Source organism: Corvus hawaiiensis, chromosome Z (genome assembly GCF_020740725.1).
Source record: "Corvus hawaiiensis isolate bCorHaw1 chromosome Z, bCorHaw1.pri.cur, whole genome shotgun sequence".
In the NCBI taxonomy this organism is placed as follows: Eukaryota; Metazoa; Chordata; class Aves; order Passeriformes; family Corvidae; genus Corvus; species Corvus hawaiiensis.
The window spans coordinates 22,157,362-22,175,558 of record NC_063255.1 but is presented as its reverse complement, the minus strand read 5'-3'; the positions used below and the strand labels follow the sequence as shown (position 1 = coordinate 22,175,558).

The following is an 18,197-nucleotide window of genomic DNA, read 5'->3' as shown; positions in this document are numbered from 1 at the left end:
ACCAGAAGATACTGCCAACAGTTCATCACAAATATTTTACACTCAGAACTTTGTGATGTATGCAAAAATACATGGTTTGGGGGCTTTTTTCCCTTCCCAAACTCAAAAATAATGTTAGATTTTATTTCACCTGCTACAAGAAAAACAGGTTTCGATTTGCTTTTCCTGGAGTGATGTCACTGCGTGTAGGCTCCTGTCAGCTGAACGACCTGAGCATATGCAATATTTTTGGTGAAGGTATCAGCTTCAACATGAGACAGAGTATGTCAGTGAGCCAGGCAGAAAGGTGGCACAGTTAATGCCTGTTGAGGTGATCAGCACTGCTGGGTGCAAGGCCAGCTTCCCCCTTCCCTACCTGCGTACCCTGGGAGCCTGGACAGAGGCGGCACATGGCTGGTGTCCTGCAGAGCTCTGCTGGAGTGGTCCTGAAACATCTCCTTCCCACTGTGAGGCAGAGAGAAATGGCAGAGCAGCAGCTTCACAGAATCACAGAATTGATGCCAAGGCCACCACTAACCCATGTCCCCAGGTGCCACAATCTCAAGGCCTTTAAAACCCTCCAGGGAGGGGGACTCCAGTGCTGCCCCAAACAGCCTGTTTCTAGGCTTGATAACAATTCCTATGAAGATATTATCCCTAATATCCAATTTAAACCTCCCCTGGCACAACTTGAGGCTGTTTCCTCTCATCCTGTCCCTGTTCTCTGGGAGCAGAGTCTGAGCCCCCCCGGCTGCCCCCTCCTGTCAGGGAGTTGTGCAGAGCCACAGGGTCCCCCCTGAGCCTCCTGAGCTTTAACAGCAGGCTGGGACAGTACAGCATTTTGCTGTTTGATATTCGTGGGCTGAGGGAGGCAGCGTAGGGAGAAAGGTTAAGAACAGCTCAAATTAGTTCTATTTGTGCATTGACTGAACAGACCCATTTTACTGCATAGAAAAGGGGCAGCAATGACTCTCTTGCTGTCCCCTCCTTTGCTAACCCATCACCAAGTTCAAGTATTAAGAGAAATCATGAGATTAAGACAAAAATCACAAAAATCATGTCTGTCTTATGTTTGATGATTGCTAATGAACATCTCTCTCCACGGGGTTTCAGAGGCCCTCCAGGTAGAATCCTTCACAATCTATTTTTTACTTGGCAAAGGGTGCTCTTTATTCCATTTCTCTGCTACAATGAAACTCTCTAAGATGCTTTGCTGTCATAAGCTAGTTTTAGCCATTAATTTGAAGTCCCCTCAGATGCTGAAAGATGCTCTTTATTTCTTTACGTCTGATTGCTGTGTCTTCAATTTCACAGAGATTTTTCTTTTCCGCTTATAAGTCATTTTTCCTGCTGCTTATAATTCAAGTGTCTTTTCAGACATGTGTGCTTTAAAATCATTACAGATTGATCTTGGGAAAGATCTTTCCAGCAAAGCACAGTCCTACCTAATAGAAATCTTCTTAATAGAACAAACAGATGCGGTGGAAAAAGTCTCTCCACGCAGAAGGTGGTGTTGGACTTTGTAGCACACAAATCACAGTCTGTTGGGGAAATACCTCGTGCTCTTGCCTTAAAATCTGCTGAGTATCTCTATTCTTGTGTCTCTATGCCTCACAGCAAGACCTCTCATGTTTCTTCATCATCAGATAATAAGCTCGGTTGGCTTCTGGGTAGGTGACTTTGGAGAGTGGCAGCTTTTGGATTGCAGAGTGGTTTGTGGTCATTAGCAGGAAGGTCAGTGCAGACAAGCAAAAGGGCCAGGTTCCTGATGGCACCCCAAACTGCAAAGAAAATAACAAACCACCTATTTACTACATGTCTTTGGTTTATTTGAGTAACATTCAGAGCCAGCCACTTTGGAACAGGGTTTCTGAAGCAAGTCTAGACTCGGTTTTACATTGAGTCTTTCCTTAGGGAGACTGAGTTTCTTTATGAGGTCTCAACATTGTGCACTAGCCTGCAACATCTACCAGCTCTGGCGAGAGGGCTGCCTGCCCTTTGTGCATCTGCCATGGTCTTGGGCGGACATGAGGTAGGAATGGGTGGAGATGAGACAGGAGAGTGGATACTGGAAACATTCAGCTTTTCCCTGGGCTTTTATACTGACTGACTTCTGGCAATTGGGAGAATAAGTTAACCCAAATTTAATGTTTCTTTACACATGTGCAGGGCCCTTTTTTCCAATTGCTTCAGGCACAAAGTAAATCTCTGAAAGAAGGGAGATGTTGTAGCAGTCTGCCAGTGCCTAAAGCGGGTCCAGGAGAGCTGGAGAGGGACTTTCGGCAAGGGCCTGGACAGGATAAGGGAGAATGGCTCTCCTCTTCTAGAGGGCAGGGTTAGCTGGGATTTGGGGAAGAAATTATTGGCTCTGAGGGTGGTGAGGCCCTGGCACAGGCTGCTCAGAGAAGCTGTGGCTGCTCCATCCCTGGAAATGTTCAAGGATAGATGAGGCTTGGAAAAACCCAGTCTAGAGGAAGGTGTCCCTGCCCATGGCAGGGGTAGAACTGGATGAGCTTTAATGTGCCTTTCAACCCAATCTATTCCATGATTTTGTGATCTCATAAGTGTCTAGAGCTGAGCTGCGGAAGTTCATGCAATCTCTGAGGATGGAAAGTGGTACATGATGATTCCAAGTGGCCTGTTCCAGTGGGAATCACACCAACCTGCTGGGCAGAGAGTAACCCCTCTCCCAGACTGTTTCTGCCTTTGCCTGAATTTTTCTCCATGTCTTGGTGTTTTGTCTGACAAGCCAGGGAAAAATTCAGCGTTGGAAACCAGCCCTTAGCTGATACACTACTTACCACAGACAACATGTGGGTCACTGCTGCTCCCAGGTAGGCACTGAAGAGAGCTGTGAAAAAGAAAGGTAGTTCCTGGTGAGTTCTGTTGCTCATGGAGTAGAACAGCAAGGGCAAACATCCCTCATTCTGCCTTGGGTAGCTCAACCAATGACTATGACCCTTGTCTGGACAGTACCCTGCTAAACCCTTTCCTTAACACTGTGTCCCCTCCAACCTGGAGCTTATGGAAAGGGCAAAACAAACAAACAAGCAAGCAAACAGAAAGAACTGGAGTGATGACAAATGTGCTATGGTATCACAGGCTTTTGAAAAATGCACTGACATGGAAAATATGTAGCTTGATGGATAGGGTTAAATAGGAAAATAACCCTTCCACCCTCATCTGTCCTGCCTCCAGGGCTTGAAGGTAGGTCAATGACATATAGAGCTAAACCTTTCTTATATGAGCACTGAATCAGCAATAGCTTCACTCCCAGCTCACTCCGATACTGAAATTTCATATGGAATTGCCTTATAAATAATTCTTCCGTCCTGCTGTGTTGCCCAGCTCATGCCTTTGATCCATTTGAAGAGAATGGGGAATGTGTACTGTCTAACTACAGCTGCGGACAGATCTTGAGCTCCACTCTTCTGAAAGATTAGGCATGTCCTTCTTCAAAGAAGGAATTTGAGCTGGTATCTATGGCTGGAAGAAACCAGCGTAATTAATCCAGCAATGAATGAACAAACACAATTAATGACTCAAAGCATCTGATTTCAAAGACCTTAGTTAACACACATCCACTGATCACAGCTCTTGCTTCAAACATAGCTCTTGGCCGAAAATGAAAGCACAGGGTATGTTAAAGCCATGGCTTCAACATCCAGCTTCACCACTCGTCAGCCTCACGTACATCCATCTGCCTGCCTGGAGGTGCTCATCTGGCTCCAGCCCACCTCTGCTGCAAAGGCATCCTGTCTCACTTCAAGGGGAGATGAAAACCTGCCGGGTACCTACCACAGGCCATGGCCAGGAGGTGTGTCTGCCAGGTAAGGGCCAAGAACATGCCCCCAATGGCAGCGCAGGACAGGGAACTGTTGTAGCCCCACAGCCCCGAGTAGATTTGGCTAAACGGTGTTGCTAAGCTCAGCCCTGGAAAATAAAGTCAGAGATGTGTCATTCCTCAGCCAGAGAGATAGAAGCGATGGAGAAGTGGCATGAGCACAGATTTTCAAGGGTTCTAGCCATCATTTGTAGATGGAGTTGCTGTTTGTAGTCATGTTGCTACAGTCTAAGGGCTAAGTCATTTTAATATAGCAGAGTCATGGCAGAATTTCCCTGTTGCTCCTGAGCTGAATTTAGTGATGACTTCAACAAAACATATATGGGACTATGTGTGAATCTTAAGGCCCTGAGGCCTGCACATTCAGGATGATGGCTCTGACTTCCATTGATCTGCCCCTAAAACCACCAGGATACACCCAGAAATTAAGTATTTCATGGTAAAAATTCATCTCAGCACAAAAGACACTAATTTGTTCTGAAGGTTTCTGCCATCATAAAACAGGGTAAGAGAATGGGGAAGTCAATCAAAAGAATTCTTAAAACAGAAGGCTGAATATATTTTGTTTTCAAGCAGCCATTCTCCAATGGGTGAAATACTTGTGATTTTAAGTGCTCCACTTATTGTAGCTTCTGTTTTATTCTCCATGCTTTTATATAAATCTGTGACACAAGCCAAATCATTACCTGCCATCATCCCCACTGCTGAGCCGATCACTGCATGGACACAAATGAGTGGAGAGGAGATAAATAAACCAATCAGGAACATTCCCCCAGCCCAGGGGTTGTCACAACCATAAACCTGACCCACGCCGACTGGAATCGATTGCAGGAGCTGTAGAAATTAAAAAAACAAACCAAACAAGACAATTTGTTATCAGATTTGCAACCTTTTTTTTTTTTTTTAACTTGTTTTTCTTGGCCAGGCTCATATTTGGCATTTGTTGGATGCAGTCTTTCTTTCTAAGCGGAGCATTTGGACACGTCTCGGGAGACAGCAGGGCATTTCCACTGGGTTTCCCCTTCAATGAAAATGAGTCATGGCTTGTTCCCTAGCCCTGAGCTCCTCTGCCAGGTTTTTGCTCTAAGATCAAGAGTAAATATTTTGTGAAAGGGTTTAATCATCCTCTTTACATGTGCTGCTGACTTGACCATTTTTACATATCCATATGGACCTTGACAGGGAATCTAGGGGATGGTTCCCTTGGGATCCACTAGGAATATGAGCAGGAGTTGCTGGGCTGGTGGGACAGAACCCAGATTGGTCACAGCTTAGAGGTGGTTTTGAGGCACTATTCTGTATATAGTCCCCATAAAATTATGCACCACGGCAAATGTTCTTTGAGAAATGTCACTTGTGGGTTTCCATTGAGTGTAAATTAACTTCCTTTTCTTAACCACTTCCTGGGAACCTCTTAAAATAATCAGCTGTACCTTAGAAGAAAATAGTTACTCTGGTATCTGTATTGTTTATGGTGTAATGCAGGAAAAGAAAATATTTCTTTGGAAAGGTCCCACTTAAATATAAATTAAAAATATGTCAATGAGTATTTGTACCCAAGCTTATAACCATTCTACCATAGTAATATCTTCTTGCTCATGTATAATCAGAAAAATGCAATTTTATAAACAGGTTATATCTGAAAAATTAATATTACCCTGTGAGTTAACTGGAATTCTCAGCACAACCTTAGCTATGGGGAGATGATTAGTATATGCATAGAAATAGAAATGGGTAATTAGATTCAAGAGAGTTTGAAGATTATGATATATACACTTAGATCCAACTGCAAATGAAAAGATCCTCATTTTCAAGCTATCAAAAGTGTTAATTCCTAGAATAAACCCTTATATTTTGGATAATACCCATCTTCTATATCAAATTTTGTATTGCCAGGCCATAATGCACTCACAAAGGAGGTGGACTTATTGGAGTGAGTCCAGAGGAGGGTGACAAAGATGTTCCAGGGCTGGAGCCCCTCTGCTCTGCAGCCAGCCTGGGACAGCTGGGGGTGTTCAGCTGCACAAGAGAAGGCTCCAGGGAGAGCTCAGAGCCCCTGGCAGGGCCTAAAGGGGCTCCAGGAGAGCTGCAGAGGGACTGGGGCCAAGGCATGGAGGGACAGGACACAGAGAATGGCTTCCCAGTGCCAGAGGGCAGGGCTGGATGGGATATTGGGAAGGAATTGCTGTCTGTGAGGGTGGGCAGGCCCTGGCACAGGGTGCCCAGAGCAGCTGTGGCTGCCCCTGGATCCCTGGCAGTGTCCAAGGCCAGGTTGGATGGGGCTTGGAGCAACGTGGGATAGGGGAAGGTGTCTCTGCCCACGGCAGGGGGTGGGACTGGAAGGTCGTTTAAGGTCCCATCCAACCCAAGCCATAGGAATTTATAAAGGCAGATAATACATTTCTATAGTGTTTTTAATTGTAAGTGAAGGAGACTGTTATCCTGAAGACATCCTACCAGTGTGATTTCAGCATCTGCCCAGGTGATATTCGGTGCTGCCGTGGCAGGATGAATGACAGTTGTAGGGAAGAAGAGGTTGTGTGGTCCTGAAGCAGCCAGATAGAGGGTCAAGGCCAAGTTGAAAGGCAAGGTGAGAACAGGCAGGTCCCACTTAGAGAAAACTGCACTTAAAGCGCTGGTGAAAATAGGGCTGAAAGAAGAACAAAATGGTCTCACTAGAAGCTTGTCAGATAGGCAAAAATCACACCAGAACCACATCCAGCCCTAAACCCATCTCCAGAAAATTTGGTCCATTTAAAATAAACAAAAAAACCCACTCCCCTCCTCATAACTGTTTAATTTTCTCAGTCTGACTAATCAAATCAGAGATTAGAAAGGGTCACTCCATAAATTTCCTACCCCCTCTAAAGGCAGTTATCAATGTACAAATTCCTGTCGTGCTATGTCAATATATATGGTGAATTTGGTGAGCATGAAGGAGACAGGATCCAGCACTTTAAAGGAGTTATTCCCCCACTCAGTCCTAGTGTTTACCTTTTTCTTTTTAGCACCTGAAGTGGACTGAGACTAGGACACCCATGCTGGGTCTGAGTGAGCTGTGAATGTGCCTGTGTGCCCTTGCTAGAGCTTGTGGATCAGCAGTAAAAGCTGACATCAAAGGGACTGTAACACCACATGAACTTCAGGCAGACAAATTACACGTGTGGTTTTAGCAATCTTCAGATAGACATTTTGGGGTCAAAGATCAGGTTTCAACATTTTTTTCTGTCCAAATACCTAGCAGATTATGGTGCCATATATATGAGTAAAATATTAGTAGTTGTTTGTTTTGATTAGTGTCAACCATCATGTCTAGGGACCACCGAACTGTTTCTGTGCCTGGAGAAGTAAATTTTCATGACATTTTTATATGGTGACTTAAATAGATGAAGCTCTTGTGGTTGATGATGGTAGGAAATGGTGAAAATAATGTTCCTCTTGAAACAGAAATGAATTGATGCATCACAGCAATATGACTCACATTTAGAATATTGAATTACGCATGATCAGCCATTGATTTTTGTTTTCCCCACTGGATTATTTGTGATTATGTGGGTATTTTTATTTGTTTCTGGATTACATCTGAGTTTAAAAGTGTAAATAATGATGCAGATTTAGCAGTGCATATGTGTTAGTTTTGTTCCCTTTCCATTGCTGCCTGCACAGAAATGCAACAGCTCAGTCTCACTTGTGGGGACTCTGGGGCTGGAAGGAGAAGCAGAGGAGACATCTGACTTACCAGGTCATGGACACCAGTGTCACTGGCAGGAGGAGCCACCAGTTGTAGTCACCATCAGCAGAGAAGACGGCCATCAGCAATCCCACCAGGACCCCGTTGTACCCATACAGGCCTGCTGCTATGGCTGATCTGTGTGGAGGGAACAGCTGTCTTGAAATCTTCTCCCCTGAGGATGCTGTGCTCACATCAGCCCTCCCTCCCCACCCAGCTGTGGCTCTGTGTGGGGACGACCTGCTGGGACATTTGATTTTGCACGCTTGGGTTAGCACTTCCCCCTTCTGCAGGTTTATCCACTGTCCCTCTGCACCAGGTGTGGCTGCTGGGAGGATCTGTCTGGTCCTACCAGACCAGATACACAAAATCATAGAAGATTTGGGCTGGAAAGGACCTTAAAGATCACCTTGTTCCAACCCTCTGCTGTGGGCACGGATGCCTTCCACTAAATTCAAGCTTTTCATTCACATCACACATCTAACACATAAATCAGCACTGAAGTGGCTGCTCGAGGTGGAAAAGGATGGACTTACCTGTCCTGACCAAGAATAAGTGCTGTTAAAGTTGAGACAACTGTTCCCACACATCCTGTGAGTGTCCACCATGGGTTCTGCAGCAGGAGGCCAGCAAGGATGACCAGCCCACTGAGGGGATTGTTGACAAACATCACCTGGGATATCCCACGCAGCACCCAGTCAAGGAGCTGGATCATGAGAGGTTTGTCTGGAAAAGATCAAATTAAGTAGTAAAACAAGCCCCCTAAATTCTGCAGATGGTACTGATTTGGGATGTATTTTTGAAACTCAGGAAGAGTTTTGGCAGTGGGACTTGGCACCATGACTGAAGCAATGAATCAACGAGACTGTAAAACCTGACAGGGATTTATTATGGTCTGCACTGAAGTCTTACAGCTGGAAAACTGAGATGAACAGCGAGGTTGCCAGAACCCTGTGTTATAAAGTACCCTGGACCAGATTCATATGAACCAGCTAATTTATGATGTCTGTGGCTCAGATGGCAAATAGTGTGTGTATCCCACTGCTGATTTATTACAGGGACCAAACACACCTACCTATGTGTAATTTAACTTCACAGTGGCATTAGGCTTGACAGAAACTGCTCAGCTGAAAGGACCTGGAGTGTTATGAAGAATGACAGAGCACAGAATAACCATCCAGGACTATGTTCTGTGGGACTAAACTCGCTTTGTACATGGCATGTTGGGAGGTAAATGTCATCTCAGACATCCCCAAGATTTAAACAGTATGTGGATCTCTGCACAAAGCTGATTTCTTCCCCTACAAAATGGACATAAATCAGGGTAGAGGTAGTTTCTGTACTACTCTAACTTGAATCACATCCCTGAGAAGTTACTACTCCTTTCATGTACTTTTTATTTGGAATTTGATGTCATTAGTCACGATGAAGTAGGTTTACCTTTTAGCCAGGTTCCAAAATCCTTCATGTCTCCAGTGAGGTAACCCACAGCTCTGCAGAAACTCTTCCCACCTTTGCTCAGTGGATTCTGCTTCACTGGCATTCTTTCCCCCTTGGTTTCTATCTTGACATCAACACAGTTTTCCATGCTGATCTTCTGAACCTTTGGTAAAATGAAAGGGGAAAAAAAAGAAAGCTCATCACAATGTCTCTTTGGTCTGATCTTTACCACATAACTGCTCACCATGTGCTACTTTGGAGCCAGAAAGAGGAAAATCCTTACTCTGAACACCTAATTCTTATGTCTCCATGAGTACATTCCCTCTTCATGTGCTCTGTCCTCCCAGATTTCCATGCAGTTATAAGAAGATGTTTCATTTATTAAGTTTCTCTGCTGCTTAACCCATATTTCCAGCTTGAACTTATCCATCAGGCATCAATATTAGGCACGTAAATTCAGTTTCATAATCACCTATTGGGACCAGTTCAACCTTTCTTGTGAGCATGGGCTTAGCCTGGGGTTGTCCACGGTGCCCTATTCCATTACTCACATGCATTCATACATTTCTTTTTCTCATTTGAGTTGTACTTTTAACTGCCCAATCTTTAGAAGTACCCAGCATTGATTCAAGAGTTTAGCGCCCAAATTCACAGTTCTTGCTTTCCATTCTGCCTTAGTCATGTCACCTTCTTCTCTGCTGGGACAAGATAGGGGACCACATGTTGGAACATGCGTAGTAAGAAACCCTCAGGGACTAATGAAAAGAACACTTACTGAATTTAGCAGGTGCTATAAAAAGTTTAAATAAGGTAGGGGACTGTTATAGGCCCAGCAAAGGTGTTTAGGCCTAGATAAGGTGTTTGGGGTGCAGGGCTGGGAGATGGGGTGCCCTTCGGGACACACGTCCCTTGGATAAGGAGCTGCCGGAATACCTTTGGCACCTCATACAGCCTAGAAAGGATTATTCAGGCACGTGGATCAGAGGCTTACACCTAACAGTAAAAAACAGTGTCTACAGCCAAATCAGTGTTTGTCTAAGAACCAATTCTAAATAGGAAGTCAGCAAATTAATAAAAAACCCTGTTCCTGCAGCATACTCTGTTTACTGAACTAATTCTTGGTAATTATCCAGCAAACACCAGACAAAGTGTGTTGTTGTGTGAATACAGAACCAGAGGTGCTTCAGGTTTCACTGGTGAATAGCAGCTTGTGCAAGAAGCAGTGAATTTAGGTTGGGAGCTGATAGTCTAAATAGGATGATACAGACACAGAGATCTTGTGTTAGTCCTTGACTCACTCAAAACTTTACTAAAAAACATCGTGGGCAGCTGGGGGAGAGAACCCATAGTTCAGAAACACAGGTGCTGAGAACTTAAGCTGCTTCACCCCTGGGCATTGCACTTCCAGACCCTCCAGTGTGGTTAATCAGCTCTGGGTCTGTGTAGGGGAATGCCTGGTTAATGCACATTCTGGCCAGTTTCTCACTCTTATGTTACTGGAGGGCTGGTGGTGACCTTACAGGAAGCAGTAAATATTGGCATAAATAAGAAATGGACATTTTCTACCTTCTGGAAGAGCCCAGCTAATACAAGGACAGGTTTCATATGAGAGGTTGATTAGAGGACCAGTATATACAGAAAAGTGTTGAGTTTGGCTTTTGTAGGACATGAAGGTAAGGATTTTAAGGAAGGCAAGAAAAGAAAAGAGAGAAGAGAAAAGAGAGAAGAGAGAAGAGAAAAGCGAGAAGAGAAAAGCGAGAAGAGAAAAGCAAGAAGAGAAAAGAGAAGAGAAAAGAGAAGAGAAAAGAGAGAAGAGAAAAGAGAGAAGACAAAAGAGAAGAGAAAAGAGAAAAGAGAGAAGAGAAAAGAGAGAAGAGAAAAGAGAAAAGAGAAAAGAGAAAAAAGAAAAAAGAAAAAAGAAAAAAGAAAAAAAAGAAAAAAGAAGAGAAAGAAAAGAAAGAAGAGAAAGAAAAGAAGAAAAGAAAGAAAAGAAAGAAAAGAAAGAAAAGAAGAAAAGAAAGAAAAGAAGAAAAGAAAGAAAAGAAAAAAGAGAAAAGAAAAAAGAGAAAAGAAAAAAGAGAAAAGAAAAAAGAGAAAAGAAAAAAGAGAAAAGAAAAAAGAGAAAAGAAAAAAGAGAAAAGAAAAAAGAGAAAAGGAGGAAAGAGCATTGCTGGGGATGGTGTCTTGATGCAGGAAGGCTTTTTTTGGCTCTGTTATAATTTATTATCTTAATTCATTAACCTTTACTTTTTTCATACTTTAGTCTGGAATAAGTGAGTTGAATGTACTTTCAATTAAATCAAAATTTCCAGCCAAGATAAATGCTCTCCATTTGGTGAAAGTGCATTTACATTTTCCTTTTAAAGGATCTCCCTCTTTATGTAACTTGGGCTTTTGCTGTTGCTAACATGTAAAATGAAGTGCTGCTGCACAGCAGAGTGTTACTGTGTGACCCATGCTGGCGTTCCCTGGGTGTTTCCCTGCGCACTGAGCGAGGAGCTGTTTGCACTCAGGAGTCTGCAGAACAGGGTGTAATGTGCATGTGAAGTGCTGGAGTCACAGCCCAGTCCACTTGCACAGTGGAGGAAAAAATTGATGAATCTGAGGGCCTGAACTCACCAAAACTTGATGTATTGCTTTGCCATTAAAGGCAGTTAAGTGCATGCTTAGGGCAGTAATGCAAGTGTGAGCTGGCCGTGCTCCTCTGCTCTGGGTTTCCATGGGCAGAAATGAAGCCAGCTCACCGCAGTTGGCACGGCAAAAAGACCAGGTGATCTGGTGACTCACTTGCACTAACCTGTCTCAAACCTGATACTCAATGAATGCCCCGCGTACCAGAGTATTCAGAGACACAAAGGCTGCGGGGTGATCGTGGTTACCTTCTGCCCAGCAGTGCTGCTCAAACTCGTGTTCATTATGTCACAGAATCATAGAATACTTTGTGCTGGAAGGGACCTTTAAAGCTCATCTAGTCCAACCCCCAAGCAGTCCCATTTGATCTAGGGATGTGTCTCTCTGGAGAGGAACCACTGGGAATTCGTCAGCTCTGTAGTACATGTAGCGAGGACAGGACAAGGGACAATGGCTTCAAACTGACAGAGGGCAGGGTTAGATTAGGTATTAGGAAGAAATTTTTCCCTGTCAGGGTGGTGAAGCCCTGTCAGAGATTGCCCAGAGAAGCTGTGGTTGAACCGTCCCTGGAAGTGTCCAAGGCCAGGCTGGACAGGGCTTGGAACCACCTGGGATAGTGGAAGGTGTCCCTGCCCATAGCAGAGGGTGGGACTGGATGAGCTTTAAAGATCCCTTCCAACCCAAACCATTCTGTGATCATTTATGCTAAGGGAGAATGAAATCAGTATTGAACAACCTCCTCACCTGCAGAGCAGCTGGCTGGAAATGAGTGTAGGCCAAGAGAACCTTTGGTTTTGGATGGGGTCTTCATGACACAGTAAAGACCCAGATCCAGCCCCACTGGTTTCATGGCCTCTCTGAATCCCATCCCAGGCACTGTGAGGGGGCTACATCCTGTGTGAGGGGACTGTGTTGTCACCACAGCCCTGAGGCTTTTCCCACCTGTTCAGAAATGCAAAGTATGAAGGACTTGTGTCGCTGTTGTCTCCAGGGACACCGATAATCACCACATGGAATTCCAGGAATTATTTCATTAATTATCCCCTCGTTTATACAATTTGGTTCGCAGTAGAGAAATGACATTATTGGGTGCTTGACCCTACACCTCCCAGAGTGATTGGCTGAATGCTACGATGCCTATTTCAAAATATTTTCTTCAGTAAACCAAAACAAGATCGTGCAGGTGCAAGAGAGAGAGTTAGTTTACAGAACCGTCTTTCACTGTTTCTCAGCTAAAGCATGAGAAAGGAAAACTTCACAAAATGCTTCAGCAGTGGGAAAATTCCTCTGCTCCTGCTTTTTAGCATCCACAGACTTGCACTACTGCTACTGAGATGTCCGATGAGAGTGTAAAGAAGTAGTGAAGCACTTGGAAACTGGCACCAGCATAATAGTTTTTAGGCATTTTTAGTGATTTTACAAAGCAGTACCTACCATTTATATGCTCAGATTAATGATTTGTTAACACATTACATTGTTTCAGGGCATAGGTGATAGCAGGTATTTAAGAAAGGAGAGAATACAAAAGGTGTCTTATCTCAGAACTGTGGAGATGCTCAGAGAATCTTAACACAGCGAAGTCTGAATATTAATGCAGACTGAAGTGTACATGTTCTGATGGGGATTCCATGTGTGCTGGTCTGCAGCAGGTCTTTTGAAGACCTGCTATTAAAGTTGTGCAAACACATAATTTTCACTGAAAGTGTTATTTTTTCTTAGTGCACAAAGGAAGGAAATGGAAATAATTGCAGAAGGAGTGTTCTGCTGGAACAGACTGCTTGGCTCCCGCAGGGGGGCAGGTTTGGTAGGTTTTTTTTTTCATTCCTGATTTCTACTAGTCTGGGAAAAAGTTTTTTTTTAAAGACTAAGTCCGGTTCTCAGACAGACAGCTTGGAACACACTGCCTCATCTCATGTAAGCTCTGGAGAGGTGTTCCAGTCTTGTAGCGCAAGCTCTCAGTAGTGGTTGGTGTGCAACTGGTGAGATACAGGAGCAGCAGCAGAACCCAGGCAGAGCCAGTCTGAATGCACTTTTCGTCTCAGTGGTGCAAGTGCAAGTGATTTGTAGTGTGCTGTGAGTGCAGAGAAACTACTTAAAACTATTTCCATGGGAAGTGAGAGCTTCCCATGAAACAAAAGAGAACACATAAAAGATGATTCTCTTTTACAAAGATTAAATCATCACAGGGCCGAGATGTTAATCTATCCTGTTTTTTTAATCATCTTTTCAGAGTTAATAAATGTCCTGTAGCAAAGTACTGATGTTATGCAACCCCGTGTCTCCCTAAATCAGTTTTCCTTCCACTTGTGTGCACTTCCTCCCTGTCACGCCATACCCACGCATCTCAGTCATGCCTTGTTAAAGCTGCCGTGGAGCAGGCTCCGTGCTGGGGCTGCACTCCTGCAGCATCTGGCCCTGCAAATACTCCTCTATTCACCTGCTGAAGAGGGAAAAGCCTGGCCACACCTTCGTTTTGTGTTGTGCATGGTAAGAACAGTGTTGTGCTTGCAGCTGGGAGAGGGACAGTGTCTTTAATTTGGCTAATTAATACTCCCAGGTAATGGGTGCTTCCAAGCTGGACACTGGGCTTTTACCTGTGAAAATGCAGCAAATTTATCTAGTGCTTTCTCTTCTTTCTGGAATTTTCCTCTCTCCCTGCCAAAATTCAGGTTTCTCTGAGGGTTTAATTTATGGTGAGGTATTTGTTTGTCCAAGGACCCGAGGACCTGCTACCGCACAATTGCAGCGATTGTCTCTTGCATTCTCTGAATTGTTGCTGTGAAGTCTGCGGGCAGCCAAGCTCTGTGTGCAGCCTGTTTTTAGAGGAATTCCTGCATCCAAGCACAATAGCAGGAAAGGGCCAGACTCTCAGCAGCTCTAATTCCAGCATAGCCCGTGTAATGTTACTAGGGGTGTAGTAAAGCTGGATTAATATTGTGTTAGGCATAGGAGCACAAGCATGCACAAGCACAATCCTCGAAACAGGTTATAATGCACTTGACCCCCACTGGAAAAAAAGAGTTCAGGTTCTCCCATAGAAGATATATTTCAAAGTATTAGTTCAAAAGAAAGCTTACCCCTCAGATTTAAATATTCATTAAGCCCACATGCAATTCAGTTTTCAGAGATCTGTTTCCCAGGGGCAGAGAAATACAGAGACACTATCACATCAACTCTGTATTTTTACTCTCTGGGCATTTTCATTTGGCAGAATAGAAAGGCAGTAAAAGGAAATGTTAAAGAGTTCTGGCTATTTCTTTTTCTCTTTTTCTTTTCTCCTTCTCCTCCAAGGTTCAGCTGCCTGGGCTAAGCAGTACTATTAAATCCTCACCCCGCTAGCAGGTTGTTGATAACTGATATTCTTGTGCCCCTCCTGAGCTTCAGATGTTCTCCTTCAGCAGGATTACTCAAATGCTGCTTGCCAGGTGTTTTGAGGGAGAGGAAAGACCCAAGTAAGTCAGTAACATCGTGCATTAGAAGGAAAGAACAGAGTGCTCTTACCTCTCTGATGAGCTCAGGAGTAGCTGTAGGTTTGCTGGCTAGGACAGAAGTAGGGAAAAAGAAAATGTCCCACCAGCTTATATAGGCTAGCATGGCTCCTGTCCTGATATTACTGATTTGTTTCTCCTCCCACTTGGAGAGCTCCAAGTGAATGTTAAGAAGGTTCCCCTTTGAATTCTCCACCTTTCCTCTTGCTCTCTCCTGGGTCTCTTGCCAACAGTCTATCCAAATGTCCTCTTCCCTGATGTAGTTTTCTAAAAATTATTTTATTTTATTTATTTTTTAAAATTAATTCTCCTTTAACTCTGCCTTATCTCCTCCTCTACCACTTAAAAGGACTGAGGGCTTTAAAATGGACTTTCAGCGTACCTGAGCTTGACCTCTCCAGCATTATCCTCCTTATCCAGCACAAGTTAGCATCTTTCCCTATCAAAATTCTGACCTGGGAATGTACAACACAGCATTTTGTGTTCAGCAGCCTGTCAAGTTTTCCTGTTTCTGGGTAGTTTTCAGAAGCAATAGTCTGTTAATGAAATGCAGTGAAAGACCTGGTGATCTTCCATTGTTTAATTGATTTTTATCAATTAGTTGAGAAATTCAAGGGGTATTTTTCTTTCTTTTCCTTTTTTAATTTTTTTTTTTAACCTGTCCTCCCTACCCTGCTGGAGGAATCTGAAATATCAGAAGTGTGGCATATTTGAGAGGTTTATAAGGCTGTGAAAGTGCTGCAAAAGGCAAAGAGGCTGGAGAGGGTAGTCTTGAAGAGTAACATAGGAGAAAGGGCAGAGAAGGAGCTGGTGAACTTAAGGGACCTTTTAGGCTAATTTAAGCCATAGTAAATTTAGGACTCTTTCCCAGTGATGGCTGAGAGAAGCAACCTTGCAAATTGAGCTGGGTGCTGGAGAGAATGATTTATTGTTGAACCAGAACCCATCTAAACTTTATGGCTTTGCCTCCTCCTGCCCTGTGGAAACAGTCTTAGCATGCACATGAGCTGGAGTGATTTTATTCTCACTGTGCTCATTCCCAGGGTGCATCTCTTTTGATGGAGATGTTTTTAACAGCAGACTGCAGTTTTTTCTCCCCTAAGAGGAGGGCATCTGATACAAGCTGTCAGCTCAGCATTGCTGCAAGAGCCAGTCTTCCTCTGATCAAATAGGCAGCAGCTCTTGTGAGTGAACCAGACACTGCCATCCTATTCCTTTGCACCCAGTAGAACATGAAATTTTGCAGGGGAAGCTGCTTCACATGTGCAGTCCACATATTTTCCCTTTACAATTAATTTCTCCTTGGGTTGCCTTTGGTTTCTTACCAGCGAGATGAACCCTTGCATGTCCAGAGAAGGGAAATGCGTTGGGTAATTTGGATGGGAGAGCCTCACAGGAGGTCTGTTCAGACTGAGTTTTAAGCTTCACACCTCTCATGTTTCAGGGATGCCCAGGCCTGGCTTCAAGCTGTTTAAAGCAACATCTTTTCAGCTCTCCCTCCAAGGGGTGCAGCACAGAGTGCAGACGGGGCTCACTCCTGGGCTGTGCTGCTTCCACCTGTGGAGCTGTGGGGTATTTCTTTCCTCCAGGGAATCACAGATTCACAGAATATTCTGAGTTGGAAGGGACCCACAAAGGTCATTGAATCCAGCTCTTAAGTAAATGGAATACAGGGAATGAACCCACAACTTCAGTGATATTGGCACCATGCTCTGACCAACTGAGCTAATATCAGGGTCACAGAATCCCAGAATGGTTTGGGGTGGAAGAGACCTTTAAGCCCATCTCATTCCATCCCCTGCCATGGGCAGGGACACCTTCCACTACCCAGGTTGCTCCAAGCCCCGTCCATCCTGGCCTGGAACACTGCCAGGGATGGGGCAGCCACAGGCAGGGCCTGTGCCAGGGCCTCGCCACCCTCACAGGGAACAATTTCTTCATAATATCTGAACTCAACTGCTCTCTGTCAGCATGAAGCCACTCCCACCTGTCCTGTCACCACATGTCCTGGTACAAAGGAACCAGATTCAGGACCTCTCTGTCTGATTCTTGTGCCTTAATGGAGTATTTGACAGGTTGGAGTGACACAAAAAAGGCACTGGCTGGCAGGTCAGTGATGGATGTCTTGGAGAGGTGTATTGTTTAGATTATCAGGGCTGGTTAATAAGTAACAGGATCACAGTCTGCTGATGCCTGCGTGGGAATGAGGTCCCTGGCAGCAGCCTGCTCTGGGCTAGAGGCAGAGCAGGGAAGATCTCCAGTGCCATGTGACAAAATCACTGGATCCCAGGTGCAGCCAGCTCCTGGAGAGGAAGGATGAAAGAATACCTGCCTGCAGCTGTGTGCCCTAGGCAAAGCACTCCTGGTTGCCTGAGGACTGAGATTCCCTCTGTATAGGATTGATGTGGAAAGGTGGGAATGATAGAAAACCTCCCAGGTGTAACTCAGTGCCAATTCCGGCGCCCATCACTAACGTCCAGGGTGGGCCACTCAAGGATGTAGGTATCCTTTGGGGTTCAAGGTGGGAAGACTGGAGCAGCAATGGCCATTCCTAGGCGAAAGGATTGCGATGTGCCATGTGCTTGTCACATAGCTGTCACCTATCACCTGCCTGGGAGTGGGCCACCAGCTCTGGGTGACCATGTAAATGTGTGCAAATTGAGCATGCCGGTAGCACAGAGGACTAGAGAGCTGCCTCTTGATTTTAGGCATGTGTGAAGACCGCTTGGTGCTGAGGACAAGGCAGCTGGTGTTGGTGTCTGGCAGCTAAGCTTAGGAGGTCTAAATCTGTGACTTACCTCATCAGTTCTCTGCTGGCAAAGCTGATGAATGTTTCTTCTTCTGTGCTCTGAGGGAAGGTGTCTCTGAGAACATCCCTTGGACCAAGCCCAGTGCTTGACATGGTCAGAACAGGGGCTGGTCATTGGATCTCAACCAGACGCAGCACCAGAAAAATGCTGAATGATCCCTGACTGGTTTAGCTCGCCAGGCAGGAGCTGTCTGGCTGCATTAGGTGGGTACAGAGCTTGAACTGGTCAGCTGTGCCCGGAAAGATTCTAATGGCCCTAATTCAGCTTCACACACT

General features: G+C 44.7%; 1 protein-coding gene across 2 annotated transcripts; it reads right to left on the bottom strand.

Moving 5' to 3' along the window:
• Nucleotides 1-711: 711 nt before the first annotated feature.
• LOC125320464 (urea transporter 2-like) lies at nucleotides 712-17,953 on the bottom strand. 2 transcript variants are annotated; one of them, XM_048292833.1, is made up of 9 exons: nucleotides 17,911-17,953; nucleotides 8,994-9,156; nucleotides 8,090-8,279; nucleotides 7,563-7,691; nucleotides 6,281-6,473; nucleotides 4,510-4,657; nucleotides 3,778-3,912; nucleotides 2,781-2,830; nucleotides 712-1,760 (listed from the first exon to the last, which is right to left on the bottom strand). In XM_048292833.1, the coding sequence occupies exons 2-9, from the start codon at nucleotides 9,139-9,141 to the stop codon at nucleotides 1,584-1,586; spliced, it is 1,170 nt and encodes a 389-aa protein (XP_048148790.1). In that variant the 5' UTR covers nucleotides 9,142-9,156; nucleotides 17,911-17,953; the 3' UTR covers nucleotides 712-1,583. The 2 variants fall into 2 exon arrangements, with proteins under 2 accessions (XP_048148790.1, XP_048148789.1); XM_048292832.1 differs by lacking the exon at nucleotides 17,911-17,953 and adding an exon at nucleotides 15,126-15,223.
• Between the last annotated feature and the right edge of the window lie 244 nt (nucleotides 17,954-18,197).

Bases quoted from the DNA above. Each gene is read 5' to 3' on its own strand.
- LOC125320464 (XM_048292832.1), bottom strand. From the start codon at position 15,218: ATGCTAGCCTATATAAGCTGGTGGGACATTTTCTTTTTCCCTACTTCT. The intron at 9,157-15,125 runs GTAAGAGCACTC...ATTTTACCAAAG, and splicing joins CTCCTGAGCTCATCAGAGAG to GTTCAGAAGATCAGCATGGA. The intron at 1,761-2,780 runs GTAAGTAGTGTA...TTTTCTTTGCAG, and splicing joins TGACCCACATGTTGTCTGTG to TTTGGGGTGCCATCAGGAAC.